Raw genomic sequence first — 15,021 nt, 5'->3', positions numbered from 1 at the left:
GTCAGAGAAGAGACATGCCACTGCTTCTGGGAGCAGCTTGAGGTAAGCGCCTGCACCCGAGACTCTCCCCACGCCTCAACCCCCTGCACGCTCTCCAAACCCCCTGATCCAGTACAGAGCACCCTCCTGCACCCAAACCTCTCATCCCCAGCCCCACCCCAGAGCCAGCACCCCCAGCCGGAGCCCACACCCCTTAGAATAACAGAATCATAGAATATCAGGGTTGGAAGGGACCTCAGGAGATCATCTAGTCCAACCCCCTACTCAAAGCAGGACCAACCCCAACTAAATCATCCCAGCCAGGGGTTTGTCAAGGCGGGCCTTAGAAACCTCTAAGGAAGGAGATTCCGCCACCTCCCTAGGTAACCCACTCCAGTGAATGGGTTCACCACCTTCCGAGTGAAATAGTGTTTCCTAATATCCAACCTAGACCTCCCCAATTGTAACTTGAGACCATTGCTCCTTGTTCTGTCATCTGCCACCACTGAGAACAGCCGAGCTCCATCCTCTTTGGAACCCCTTCAGGTAGTTGAAGGCCGCTATCAAATCCCCCCTCATTCTTCTCTTCTGCAGACTAAATAAGCCCAGTTCCCTCAGCCTTTCCTCTTAAGTCATGTGGCCCAGCCCGCTAATCATTTTTGTTGCCCTCCACTGGACTCTCTCCAATTTGTCCACATCCCTTCTGTAGTGTGGGGACCAAAACTGGATGCAATACTCCAGGTGTGGCCTCACCAGTGCCGAATAGAGGGGAATAATCACTTCCCTTGATCTGCTGGCAATGCTCCTACTAATACAGCCCAATATGCCATTGGCCTTCTTGGCAACAAGAGCACACTGCTGACTCATATCCAGCTTCTCTTCCACTGTAATCCCCAGGTCCTTTTCAGTGGCGTAGCCAGGGTCTAAGTGTAGGGGAAGCAAAAATAAAAAAGGCACCCCCTGCCCGGTTCCTCCTCTGGCCATGCCCCCCATGGCTCCTCCCATCCTCCGCCCCCAGATTAACCCCGGGGCCCGGCTCAGGACGCCTGCAGGCTTCCTGGGGGTGCGGATACCCCCGTCCCCCCGCGGTCCCAGGAGAATCTCTCCTGCCCAGCCCGCTCTGCAGGTGTCACCCGCCGGGCTTCGCCGCCCGTCCCCCCTGCCCCAGGCTCCAGGCTCCTGCGCCCCCCGTCCACACAGCACGGCCTGCGCCCCTGTCCTGCGGGCCTGGCCCCGGGGAGCCCCTCGCCCGGAGAGGACTCCCCAGTGCAAGGCACCGGACCCCCGCCGCTCACCTTCTGTCATGCGCTGCCGCCTGTCCCCAGCCGATCCCAGCCCCGCGCTGCAGGCGGATCCCAACTCCGGCTCCGGCTCGGGGAGCGCTTGGCCGCCGAGCCCTGAGCCGCCCCTGGAGGTGGCTGTGCCTGCGGCGATGTTGGGGGCGCGACGGCCAAGGAGCCGGCCCCCCTCGCTCCTCCGGCCGTGTTCTTGCCGCCGCTCCCCACCATGGCTCCTCCGGCCGTGCTGCCCCCAGCGCCGGGCCGGCAGGTGCCACTTTTAGGAAATGTGCTGAGGGGAAGCGGCTGCTTCCCCTGCACTCCACTAGCTACGCTACTGGTCCTTTTCTGCAGAACTACTGCTTAGCTAGTTGGTCCCCAGCCTGTAGCGGTGCATGGGATTCTTCCGTCCTAAGTGCAGAACTCTGCACTTGTCCTTGTTGAACCTCATCAGATTTCTTTTGGCCCAATCCTCTAATTTGTCTAGGTCATTCTGGACACTCTCTCTACCCTCCAGCGTATCTACTTCTCCCCCCAGTTTAGTGTCATCTGCAAACTTGCTGAGGGTGCAATTCATCCCATCATCCAGATCATTAATAAAGATGTTGAACAAAACCTGCCCCAGAACCGACCCTTGGGGCAATTCTCTTGATACCAGCTGCCAACTAGACATCGAGCGGTTGATCACTACCCGTTGAGCCCGACAATCTAGCCAGCTTTCTATCCACCTTATAGTCCATTCATCCAATCCATACTTTTTAAAAACTTGCTGGCAAGAATACTGTGGGAGACCGTATCAAAAGCTTTGCTAAAGTCAAGATATATCACATCCACCATCTTCCCCATATCCACAGAGCCAGTTATCTCATCATAGAAGGCAATCAGGTTGGTCAGACATGACTTGTCCTTGGTGAATCCATGTTGACTGTTCCTGATCACCTTCCTCTCCTCCAAGTGCTTCAGAATTGATTCCTTGAGGACCTGCACCATGATTTTGCTGGGGACTGAAATGAGGCTGACCCGTCTGTAGTTCCCTGGATTCTCTTTCTTCCCTTTTTTAAATATGGGCACTATATTTGCCTTTTTCCAATCATCTGGGACCTTCCCCGATCGCCACGAATTTTCAAAGATAACGGCCAATGGCTCTGTAATCACATCAGCCAACTCCCTCGGCACCCTTGGATGCATTAGATCTGGACCCATGGACTTGTGCATGTCCAGCTTTTCTAAATAGTCCTTAACCTGTTCTTTCACCACTGAGGGCTGTTCACCTCCTCCCCATACTGTGTTGCCCAGTACAGCAGTGTGGGAGCTGACTTGTCTGTGAAGACCGAAGCAAAAAACGCATTGAGTACTTCAGCTTTTTCAACATTAGCTGTCACTAGGTTGCCTCCCTTATTCATTAAGGGTCCCACACTTTCCCTGACCTTCTACTTGTTGCTAACATACCTGTGGAAACCCTTCTTGTTACCCTTCACATCCCTTGCTAGCTACAACTCCAATTGTGCGTTGGCCTTCCTGATTACACCCCTGCATGCTCTAGCAATATTTTTATACTCCTCCCTAGTTATCTGTCCAAGTTTCCACTTCTTGTAAGCTTCCTTTTTGAGTTTAAGCTCACTGAAGATTTCACTGTTAAGCCAAGCTGGTCGCCTGCCATATTTGCTATTCTTTCTGCACATTGGGATGGTTTGTTCCTGCGCCCTCAATAAGGCTCCTTTAAAATACAGCCAGCTCTCCTGGACGCCTTGCCCCCTCATATTAGCTTCCCGCAGTCCTGCCCCAGACCTGATCCCACTCCCACCCTCTGAACCCCTCGGTCCCAGCCCAGAGCACCCTCCTACACCCCAAACTGCCCAGCCCCACCCCAGAGCCCTCACCCCCTCCCGCACCCCAACCCCAATTTTGTGAGCATTCATTGCCTGCCATACAATTTCTATTCACTGATGTGGCCCTCAGGCCAAAAAGTTTGCCCACCCTGATCTCTACATTAGCTTAGTTCACAATACTGAAAGTACTGCCTGTGTGAAGAAAACTGGCAGGCTTATTTCTGGATGGTGTGACAGACTTCTCCTGCCCAGCTGATCCTCTCAGACCATTTCCCAGATCCTGTAGTAAAATATCCCTCTTGTTTACCAGACTCTGCTTGGGATGCCTAGAATTCTACAAACCAATCTGATAGCTTTCTTTAATAGGATAACGAGCCTTGTGGATAAGGGTGAAGCTGTGGATGTGGTATACCTAGACTTTAGTAAGGCATTTGATACAGTCTCGCATGATATTCTTATCGATAAACTAGGCAAATACAATTTAGATGGGGCTACTATAAGGTGGATGCATAACTGGCTGGATAACCGTACTCAGAGAGTTGTTATTAATGGTTCCCAATCCTGCTGGAAAGGCGTAACGAGTGGGGTACCGCAGGGGTCTGTTTTGGGACCGGCTCTGTTCAATATCTTCATCAACGATTTAGATATTGGCATAGAAAGTACGCTTATTAAGTTTGCGGATGATACCAAACTGGGAGGGATTGCAACTGCTTTGGAGGACAGGGTCATAATTCAAAATGATCTGGACAAATTGGAGAAATGGGCTGAGGTAAACAGGATGAAGTTTAACAAAGACAAATGCAAAGTGCTCCACTTAGGAAGGAAAAATCAGTTTCACACATACAGAATGGGAAGAGACTGTCTAGGAAGGAGTACGGCAGAAAGGGATCTAGGGGTTATAGTGGACCACAAGCTAAATATGAGTCAACAGTGTGATGCTGTTGCAAAAAAAGCAAACGTGATCCTGGGATGTATTAACAGGTGTGTTGTGAGCAAGACACGAGAAGTCATTCTTCCGCTCTACTCTGCTCTGGTTAGGCCTCAGCTGGAGTATTGTGTCCAGTTCTGGGCGCCGCATTTTAAAAAAGATGTGGAGAAATTGGAAAGGGTCCAGAGAAGAGCAACAAGAATGATTAAAGGTCTTGAGAACATGACCTATGAAGGAAGGCTGAAAGAATTGGGTTTGTTTAGTTTGGAAAAGAGAAGACTGAGAGGGGACATGATAGCAGTTTTCAGGTATCTAAAAGGGTGTCATAAGGAGGAGGGAGAAAACTTGTTCACCTTAGCCTCTAAGGATAGAACAAGAAGCAATGGGTTTAAACTGCAGCAAGGGAGGTCTAGGTTGGACATTAGGAAAAGGTTCCTAACTGTCAGGGTGGTTAAACACTGGAATAAATTGCCTAGGGAGGTTGTGGAATCTCCATCTCTGGAGATATTTAAGAGTAGGTTAGATAAATGTCTATCAGGGATGGTCTAGACAGTATTTGGTCCTGCCATGCGGGCAGGGGACTGGACTCGATGACCTCTCGAGGTCCCTTCCAGTCCTAGCATCTATGAATCTATGAAAACCAAATTTAAGCATGAAAATTACTATAATGAATTGTACATCCAAACTGCAGTGGGAAAACAGGATTACATCAAATCCAAACCAAGGAATCTAGTCTCCTACTGATGCATGGATACAACTCCCCCCACAAGCCCAAGGCTACACTACGCACTTTTGCCAGCTCAGATATGTTGATCAAGGGTATGAAGATTTGCGATTGACATAGCTGTGCTGGCAAAAGCCCCTAGTGCAGAGGCAATTATATCAGCAAAACTGTGATTTTACCAATATAGTTTATTTCACTCGGGGTGGGGATGGTGGGGCCTAGAATAAGCTATACCAGCAAAAGTTCAGTTTTGCCTGTACATGCTGCACCCACACTAGGAGCGCTTTGCCTGGACAGTATACGGATATAGTTATACAGGCAAAGCGCTCTAGTAGATCTTGCCTAAGGCTGTTGGGGAGGGGTTGGCTGAGGTGGATCTATTTATGGGCAGTCTTTGGTGGGTTTTTTTATTTTTTATTTATGTGCTAGGCATGCAGAGCACTGGATGGGCATCGACAGCTGTATTTTAGAAATGGAATAAATAAAAGTTCCATTAATAATGCAAGTGCATAAAGGGGAGAATGGACCCCAGACACATACACCCCTCTGCTCTGCCCTTTACTATTAGATATTTCTTTAAACCTGGAGGAAATACTAATCAACTTTTTTTCTACAATAACTTTTGAAAAATCTCACTCCTTGCCCTGTTCTAATAGCCTTTCTTTTCAAAATGAAGCAAAGCATCACTAAGGGAAATTAGCACAAGTACATAACGTGACTCAACCACCACCTAACAGAAATAACTTTCAGGGAAATCATCCCAATACGAATCACACGTCTATATGAAGGAGGTTTTACCCAGAACTGCCGAGAGTGAAAAGGATTAGCAAAGAACAGTATTTCTCCAGTTTATTTTTTCTACTTTGTTTGTTGGATAGTGTTTGGTGTCATCATTTTTCCTTTCTCCCTTGACTAAACAATTCTTATAAATGTTGAGGGAAAAGCAGAAATGCCCTTAATTCATTTCCCTACCTATGTAGCTCTTTCATGGAACCACTGGACACTGTCCCTTTAAAGTGGATTAATTTTGGCTACACTCCAGCACCGTTAGCCACCTTGCAAGGATTTGTACCCCTGTTCTGTTAGTGACCCGTCAATCTCAAAGCAATTCTCCGGTTTCGTTTAGAACAAAGCTCAGGACCTCTTGGTAACACGCTGCAAGATGCTCCTTTACAGTACAAAAATCTTCACTTTGGGCTATCATATGGCACAGCCTTTTTCAAAAGCATTTTTTACTTTACACAACGAGGTTTGTGTTTCCTTAGTGGAAATTTTAAGAGCAGCCGCTGCCAAAGAAATGGTGACGAGAGCTACACAAATCGCCTGATGGTGAAGGTGTTTTGTAACTTGTTATAACACCACAAAACGCAAACAAGATCTTATTCACAGAACATTACAAAATCCACTCTCCCTTACCTGCAAATAGTCTATGCGTCCCAAAGCACCTAGAAACAAAACCATTCCAGGCTTAAGTACAAAGGTCCGTGGAACAATGGCATGTGTCGGCAAGACGAGCTTTACTTCTTTCTCTGTTAGAAGATTTAAAACCTGCAAAGCAAATTGGATAACCATAACTCATTTTGGATGCTTTTACAAAAACAATGAAACCAATGCTCTTGCTTTATGGGGAAAAAGGAAGATGACCAAATACCTTGAATGGAGAATATCTGTCTCAAATGATCTCAGACAGAAATTACAGACAAGTAGGACTGCATATTCAGTTCAGCCATGGCAAGAAAGGGCTCATCTTTTTTAACAATTCACACATACAGACGTAAAGTAGCTTGTAACATGGACACTCCAAACTAACAAGATGAGTCTTAAGGCTTTACAGTCTAAACAGCCCAAGCCAATTTGTCTCTGCAACGTTCACAGAATCCGCTTACTGCTACTTTGTGTTACATCATAGACTATCAGGGTTGGAAGGGACCTCAGGAGGTCATCTAGTCCAACCCCCTGCTCAAAGCAGGACCAATCCCCAACTAAATCATCCCAGCCAGGGCTTTGTCAAGCCGGGCCTTAAAACCTCTAAGGATGGAGATTCCACCACCTCCCTAGGTAACCCATTCCAGTGCTTCACCACCCTCCTAGTGAAAGTGTTTCCTAATATCCAACCTAAACCTCCCCCACTGCAACTTGAGACCATTACTTCTTGTTCTGTCACCTGCTACCACTGAGAACAGCCGAGCTCCATCCTCTTTGGACCCCCCTCCCCCAGGTAGTTGAAGGCTGCTATCAAATCCCCCCTCACTCTTCTCTTCTGCAAACTAAATAACTCCAGTTCCCTCAGCCTCTCCTCATAAGTCATGTGCCCAACCCCCTAATCATTTTTGTTGCCCTCCGCTGGACTCTCTCCAATTTGTCCACATCCCTTCTGTAGTGGGGGGACCAAAACTGGACGCAATACTCCAGATGTGGCCTCACCAGTGCCGAATAAAGGGGAATAATCACTTCCCTCGATCTGCTGGCAATGCTCCTACTAATACAGCCCAATATGCCGTTAGCCTTCTTGGCAACAAGGGCACACTGCTGACTCATATCCAGCTTCTCGTCCACTGTAATCCCCAGGTCCTTTTCTGCAGAACTGCTGCTTAACCACTGAAGATTGCAGATGGTTCCTGCTATGTTTCTACACAAATACTATTTATTTGTGGAACAACCTAAAATGAGATTGAGATCCCCAGAGTAAAAACATGTTGCAATTGTGCTGAACTCTCACTGTCTCCATTCAGGAATTACTATTCATCACTTTTATTATGAAGCCACTAATAATAATCAGCCAATTGTTTCCTGCTCTACCACAGCAGATTTTGTTAAGCTTAATGTGCCAGCAGTTCAAGGTATCTTAAACAGAATTTTGGATCAATATTTCTTACAGTTAGCATTATGGCAATTCTGAGTTTAAGGAGGATATTTCAGGTATTAGCAAGCTTTCTGCTATAAAACTGTAAATCGTTTTAAACTGACTAAGGTTTCAGAGATCTCTTGTCTCCACCTCTACCACGGAAAAATACTTTGCGAATAAATTCTCAGGAAATATAACTAAGAGATTAGCTCCTCAGTATAGGTTTATGTGCAACAGAGTTCCCACCTAAAAAGCAGGAACTACTGTGTCTGATGTGTCACTAAAGTGCCCCAGGCACAGTGAGAGACTCCAGCTTAAAAAATAAACTTCTGCCTGAAATGTTTTTCCTACTATTGTTATAAGTAATGCTATGGTGACTATAACTGAAAGGTACTTTCCAGCATATTTTGTACATTTAATGGGACTATGTGTGCAGTCAGTTTCACTTCCCCCCAACCCCACACAGTGAGCTTCCCCTGTCTATGTGGGTCTTTCACACACAGGAACAGTAGAGAGGAAAAACATGTTAAAAAGAGGAAAAAGTGACTGGAAAGGCACAAAACATGTCAGTGGGATCCAGGCCCAGGTGCAGTACCCAACATAACTTTTAACTTTAAAGCACTAACTAGATTCCAAATAGACAGCATCCCTGTCTCACACACTTGAAATTTTCAGCACAAACAGAACCAAACTCTTCTAACCATGCGCCTAAGTCATTCCACAGCCTCGCTAACATTCAAATGTGTACTACAGTTTGGCAACATGGTTACAACATGGTTTGGTCTTGACTCTGCATTAAAAGACAGAACTGTTTTGTAATTGTGTCAGCAACTACTATAGTGTGCCTGGGTCTCCACACACTCTTTCTGTGTATCTCTTTTGCAAAAGGATTAACGGACACAAATCTGACATCAGGAATCATAACATTCAAAAACCAGTGGAAGAACACTTTAACCTGACTGGTCAGGCAATGACAGACCTGCGGGTGGCAATTTTGCAACAAAAAAGCTTCCAAAACAGACTCCAATGAGAAACTGCTGAGCTTGAATTGATATGCAAACTAGATACAATCAACGTAGGCTTAAATAGAGACTGGGAATGGCTGAGCCATTACAAACATTGACTCTATCTCCCCTTGTAAGTACTCTCACACTTATCAAACTGTCTGGACTGGGCTAGCTTGATTATCACTTCAAAGTTTTTTTTTCCTCTTACTTAATTGGCCTCTCAGAGTTGGTAAGACAACTCCCACCTGTTCATGCTCTCTGTACATGTATATAGATCTCCTCAATATATGTTCCATTCTATGCATCCGAAGAAGTGGGCTGTAGTCCACGAAAGCTTATGCTCTAATAAATGTGTTAGTCTCTAAGGTGCCACAAGTACTCCTGTTCTTTCTGTAGTGTAGATGGAGTCAACTTTAGTCTGAAAATCTTAGCAACTTTTGCACCAATTCTGAAACAGTAGGAGCCTTGCAGACTGCAAGCTCCACAGATAATATTCCAGAGTATTAGATAATGCTTAGTGCTAAATTTGACAGCTATCAAAAACCCTTTCTTTCAGTTTCTAGAAGTTTAGTTATTTTCTCTTGCTCCCTTATAAAGCCGAACATCTTTAGTAATTCTAGACTGAACTAGCAAATCTATCTATGTCATCGAACCCTCACAAAAATGTACAGAAAGCAAAGACTGAAAATTCCTGCTCCACATCCCAAAATTGGTGCCCAGACAACCCCTCCTCCTCTCCAGCCAAAACGAACAGCGTGACAAGTGGAAATTCAATCCGAACTTTGGCATGTCTCATACCTGCCCCACTTCACAGGCACACCAAGCTTAATCAAAATGAGAACTATCTACAGGAAGTTACTGAGCACGAGTAAGTCCATTCACTTCCTATGCTCATTCAATTCCTGGCAGCCAGGGACCACTAGGAAGCTGGAACTGAGAGCCGGGAGATTCTTCTGAGCTCCCAATGCTCCTGCTGCTGCACCCTGGCAGTAATGAGGAGGCGCAATCAGCATGACTGGATGCAGAGAGGTGAGGAGCTAGGCCTGGCGGGTGCTTTGGCTAGAGACAGAAGGGTCTGTAACCACTAAAGCACACTTCTCTTGGAACCTGGCATATAATAACCTAGGATTTCTGAGTCTCCATGTTTCTCTGCTGTCAGCAAATAGTTGCGAGACCCACTGGCAAAACATGTCTCATCCCCTGCTCTTGTAAATGGTCCACATAGCAGTAGTAGGTTGTCATCATCTATCAATTACTCCATTAGCTCAAGTCACAGAGGTCTGTGCTGTACAGTAACTCCTCACTTAAATGGTGACAGCTTTCAGAGGGGTAGCGTGTTAGTCTGTATCAGCAAAAAGAACGAGTACTTGTGGCACCTTAGAGACTAACAAATGTATTTGGGCATAAGGTTTCGTGGGCTAAAACCCACTTCATCGGATGCCACAAGTACTCCTCGTTCATTTTCCTCACTTAGAGTCATCCCGGTTTACGTTGTTACGTTGCTGATCAATTAGGGAACATGCTTGTTTAAAGTTGTGCAATGCTCCCGTATAACGTTGTTTGGCAGCCACCTGCTTTGTCCACTGCTTGCAAAAAGAGCAGTCCTTTGCAGCTAGCTGCTGGGGGGCTTGGAACCAGGGTAGACCGGCAGCCCCCCCATCAGCTCTCCGCTCCCCTAAGTTCCCTGTGCGGCAGCCACCCAGCAGGCTAGCAATTGCCGGCAGTTCAGCTGTCCCTCCTCGCACTGCCCTGTGGTGCTCCTGCCCTCTGCCTTGGAGCTGCTCCCGGGTGCCTCCTGCTTGCTGTGCGGGTGGGAGAGGCGGGAAAGAGGTGGGCTAATATCAGGGTGTCCCCCTCCCCCCTGCTCCTGCCCCCCGCTTACCCTATCTCCATAGCGCCGGGGGGGAGGGGGAAGGTAGACGACAGGGCTCAGGCTGGAGGGAGCTTGCAGGCAGCAGCTGCTGTCTCAACTTCCTGATCTAAAAAAGCAGTGTATTTAGAGTGGGGTCAGCATACTTAAAGGGGCAATGCACATCTCTCTCTCCGTCTGCCATGCTGTCTCCCCTCCCTCCATTCGTGCTGTATATAGAGTGTGAGGCTACATTAACAACAGTGTGTTAACCCTTGAGGGCTCAGCTGAGTACTAGTTCATCATTTAGCAGTAAGGCTCCCTGGGAAATATCCCACCCTCTTCCACCTCTGACTCCACCACCTCAACCAAGCTTCACAATCATCATTGCTGTGTACAGTATTACATTGTTTAAAACTTATACTGTGTATACATATATATAAAATATAGTCTTTTGTCTGGTGAAAAAAATTTCCCTCCCCCTCCCCCCACCCCCAATTTACATTAATTCTTATGGGGAAATTGGATTCGCTTAACATCGTTTCGCTTAAAGTCACATTTTTCAGGAACATAACTACACCGTTAAGCGAGGAGTTACTGTAGCTCTAAAGGTCTGAATCCTGCTGATGAACCACATGGGAGCCAATAGGGTTCCACATGAGACATTTTTTTCTCCCAGTTTGATATTAAAAACCTAGGAAATTACATACAAGAACTATATTAAAAGAATGTCAAGGTTGCTAAGTCAAGTACCCAAAAATTAGGAAATGCCAGAATTTAGATTGCTTGTGTAACCTTAATTTGACTCCCTTATAGCTATGCATTGTGATGCAATATTTAATCCCATGATCACTTACTAGTTTTTCCACAGGACCCCTGACTCATTTAGTGCACAGGATGGATGGTGTTTAGGGATGATCACCACTATGTAGTGAAGGAAGCTGTTGTCTGTAGGACCCCTGCCTCATTTGTTGCAGAAGTTGGAAGGTGCATGAAGCAATGGATGACAGAAAGAGTAAGGATGGTGTCATAGCTTCGGCAGCTGAACAGCACCCTGGAGAACTGATTCTCTCCCCATCTCTGGCATACAGGTCCTATGAACTACTGGGCAAGTCACTTAATCCAAACTTTTCACAGGGGGTCACTAAAACTATACGTTCACGTTCTGGGTGTCCAACTTGAGACTACTGGTGTCTGATTTGCAGACGTGCTGAATGGTCACAACTGCAACTGTTCTCCGAACATATAAAGTGCTACAAAACACTAAGTTCTCTGAAAAGTTGGGTCATAGACATTTCAAAGTGAGCATCCCACTTAGTGTGTATTTTTCATATGAATGCCTCTGTCTCTCAGTTCTCCCTTCTGTAAAATTAGAATAATGCCCCCCCTTACATCACAGGGGCATTGTGAAGATTAATTTATGTTTGTGGAAGTAGTCAGATACTATAGGAGCAAGATGAAAAGGCCCACAAGGTAATTAATAAACCTATCTTCAGAGCAGGATTGGAATAGTGTGCAGTAAATAAGGCCTGGGGCCACACATTGTTCATCGAAGGTTATTCATCCAAGGTAAAATTAAAATTAATAGAAAAGCTGTTCATTCATTGAGCACCGTCCAACTTACATGCTGAATAAGGTGGGGTCCTGTGGCTCAAACAGTGTGTGATCATGTAATTAAAGACCAGATTATAATGCATACGCACAAGGGGACTGGATTAAGTTTACATGGGCAATCTTAAATCTGGCATTTCCAAACTTTTGCATGCTTGATTTTGCAACCTTAACACTCTTTCAATGTAGTATTTTGTGTGCCATTATTGACTACCTTCCCGAGGCCTGAATCATGATCAAGTCCCCATTGTGCTAGACACAGTACAATTAATCATTTGTGTCTTTAAAACTTGCTCATATCAAACATTGTTTCAAGCGAATCGAAACCACACACCTTAGCTAGGTGCTTCTACTCAATTAAAAGATATTAAGGCCAGAAGGAAGCAATGTAACTATCTATTCTGACCTCCTGTATAAAACAGATCAGAGAATTTCACCTGGTAATTCAGGCATCAAGCCCATAACTTGTGATTGAGCTAGATGTATATACTAAACTGACCAGCAGTGAAATTGACATCTGCATTAGGCTTCAGAATCTTTACCCTGTTGAGATGGCTGAGGCAGGAGACACCTAACCACGTTATTACAGTCCCGGAGCCTGGCTGACGCTGAGAGTAACAATAAGGTGTGAGCTCCTTTATACATCTCAACAAGACAATAATTTTGAAGTCTGACTGAGGATGCTACTGAGATGAATGGGGCAGTTCACACCTCTCAGAGTTTTTTGGGTCAGTCAGTCTAACATTATTTGAAAGTCTATCCCCACAATTAGGTCTTGTGTCTACATAGAAGTTGAACCACTTTAATTATAGTGGTATAGTTAAAGCAGTACCAACTGCCTAGTGTGGCTATAGTTATCTTGGTATAAAGGTGCTTAGACCAATAAAACTCATTCCCCTATATGTTGGGGAGTACGCTATAATAGTATAAGGCTCCTTTCTATTGATATAGCTGTGTCTACACTAGGGTTTGTACTGGTTTAGCTATTTTGGTTAAAAAAAAAAAAAAGTATCATCTCTCGAACCAAAAGAGTTACACTGGTACAAGATCTGGGGGTAGACTAGCCTTAGATAGTCAAACCACTATGACTATTTTTTTTTTTTTTTTTAAAGTTTAACTTCAATTCTGTAGAAAACAGTTATATCCATAGACAGATCGTAACTCCATAGAACTCTGCAGGATTTCTACAGAGCATATTTCCAGTGGCTCTATTAATTTTAAAGCCAAAACTTTCAAAGCCATCTAGGGTATTTGAACTTCTTATTCCCATGAATTTATCATTCAAACCCTTTAAGCAGCTTTGAAAGTCTCAGTCCTAGGTATTTTTATACTAAAAATCGTATCTGTTTAAACATTAAAATCTATTTAAAAATTGATTTAGTTAAATAACCCCTAATGTAGATGCACTTAAATGGGATTAGCTCTATTTGGTAAATTACCAATGCAAAGCAAATTTATTTAAGCAATGGTTAACAGGTTATACATTAGGGGGTTGCATTGGTTTAACTAGATGGATTTTAAATCAATTCAGTTAAACCAATATAATTTTTTTTTAGAACAGACAAGCCTTTAATCTCTTGTGATCTGATTCTCACTCAAAACCAGAGCTAAAGGTATAATCTTATATCCTGCCACCAGATCCCGTTTTCAATATTCTGACTCATTCATTCCTGCTACAGAAATGTACTACTACAGAGAGACACATTCAGGGCTCATCTACAAAAAACTGGTCTGTAAACAGTTCACTAACATGCTTATAAATAGTGCTTAGTCCTATCTACATTGGTAAATACCCGTGTTGTAAGATGGTTATGGCACTACTTGCTACAGCAAAACCAACCAGTGTGATAAATTCTGCTATATAAAACAGGCCTTATTACTAGAAGTCGGAGAATTATTTTGGGGAAATAGAAATTTATCCTAAACAATGAAGTTTTCGAGGCTCTAAAACAATTTACAAATTCAGATTGAATCTGATGAATAGTTTTGGCTGAAAAAAGAAAAAATATAAAAAAAAAAGTTAAAAAATTTCATTTTGACCATTTCAAAATGAATGAAAAAGAGTGAAAACCCCGTAAATATGGCTGAATTGAAAAACTAGAAAACATTTGTTTCAAGTTGACCAAAACACTTCAGTCAATTAGCAACAAATTTATTTCAAGTTTTTTGATTCAATGAAAACTTTTGAATAAAACGGGATTCAAAATGGCTTTCCCCCCCCCAACAAATTTTGGTTCAGCTCTGAACAAAAAATAAAAATAAAGTAAAATAAAATCCATTATTCACTCAGCTCTATTCATTGCACAATATTCTGATACATTGGGTGGCACTAAATAATTACCTGAATGTGAGAGTCTTTTATTTCATAAGGATATAAAAAAATCTCTATTCCTGCACTCACAGTTAGCTAAGACAGTATTCCCTCTCCCAAATACCGATCTTCTCAAACGCAGACAGAGCACCTACACAATTTTCTTTTACAATCCCCGGCGTGTCAAAAAACCAGCGAGCATCTTTCAGTTCATTGTATGTAAATTCCACTCTCTCTTTAGGCTTGTTGGATGAAAAGACAGGCTCCTCTTCCATGTTAAAAGAGAGCTCATCAGGATCAAAGTCAATGACAGCTTTTGACTTCTGTTGTTGAAATGTTCTTCCAACTCTTCCTACATTAAAAAGGAAAAGTATTTTTAATAATTTATGTTACTTTACATTTTCTTCAACGGGAAATTTTTCCTTCTTACACACTTAAAAATAAATAAAATACATATGATAAAGTAATATAAATGTGATTGAGGTGTACAAATTTAAATGCTCAAAAGTCAGGATGTTAAAAAGTGACTTAGGTTTCTGTATTTAAATTTTCCTTCTTGTCCAACAAAAAACAAGAAATCCAGTGCTATTAGCAGTCCCCCAGATCACGGACCCGCTATAATGTGCTATTATTGTATTACAGTAACCCTAAGGACCCCAAT

General features: G+C 44.1%; 1 protein-coding gene across 1 annotated transcript in view; it reads right to left on the bottom strand.

Moving 5' to 3' along the window:
- The window catches only part of NOA1 (nitric oxide associated 1), a 35,208-nt gene that overhangs the window by 5,606 nt on the left and 14,581 nt on the right, over positions 1–15,021 (bottom strand). The window contains exons 4-5 of the mRNA XM_054030787.1: positions 14,516–14,712; positions 6,154–6,285 (exon numbers count right to left, since the gene is read on the bottom strand). Of these exons, the coding sequence (XP_053886762.1) occupies positions 6,154–6,285; positions 14,516–14,712 (329 nt within the window). The remainder of the gene's footprint in view (positions 1–6,153; positions 6,286–14,515; positions 14,713–15,021) is intronic.

This window comes from Malaclemys terrapin, chromosome 5 (assembly GCF_027887155.1).
Source record: "Malaclemys terrapin pileata isolate rMalTer1 chromosome 5, rMalTer1.hap1, whole genome shotgun sequence".
NCBI classification, from domain to species: Eukaryota; Metazoa; Chordata; order Testudines; family Emydidae; genus Malaclemys; species Malaclemys terrapin.
Note: the sequence above shows the minus strand (reverse complement) of the source record. Positions and strands in the feature narration are given on the sequence as shown.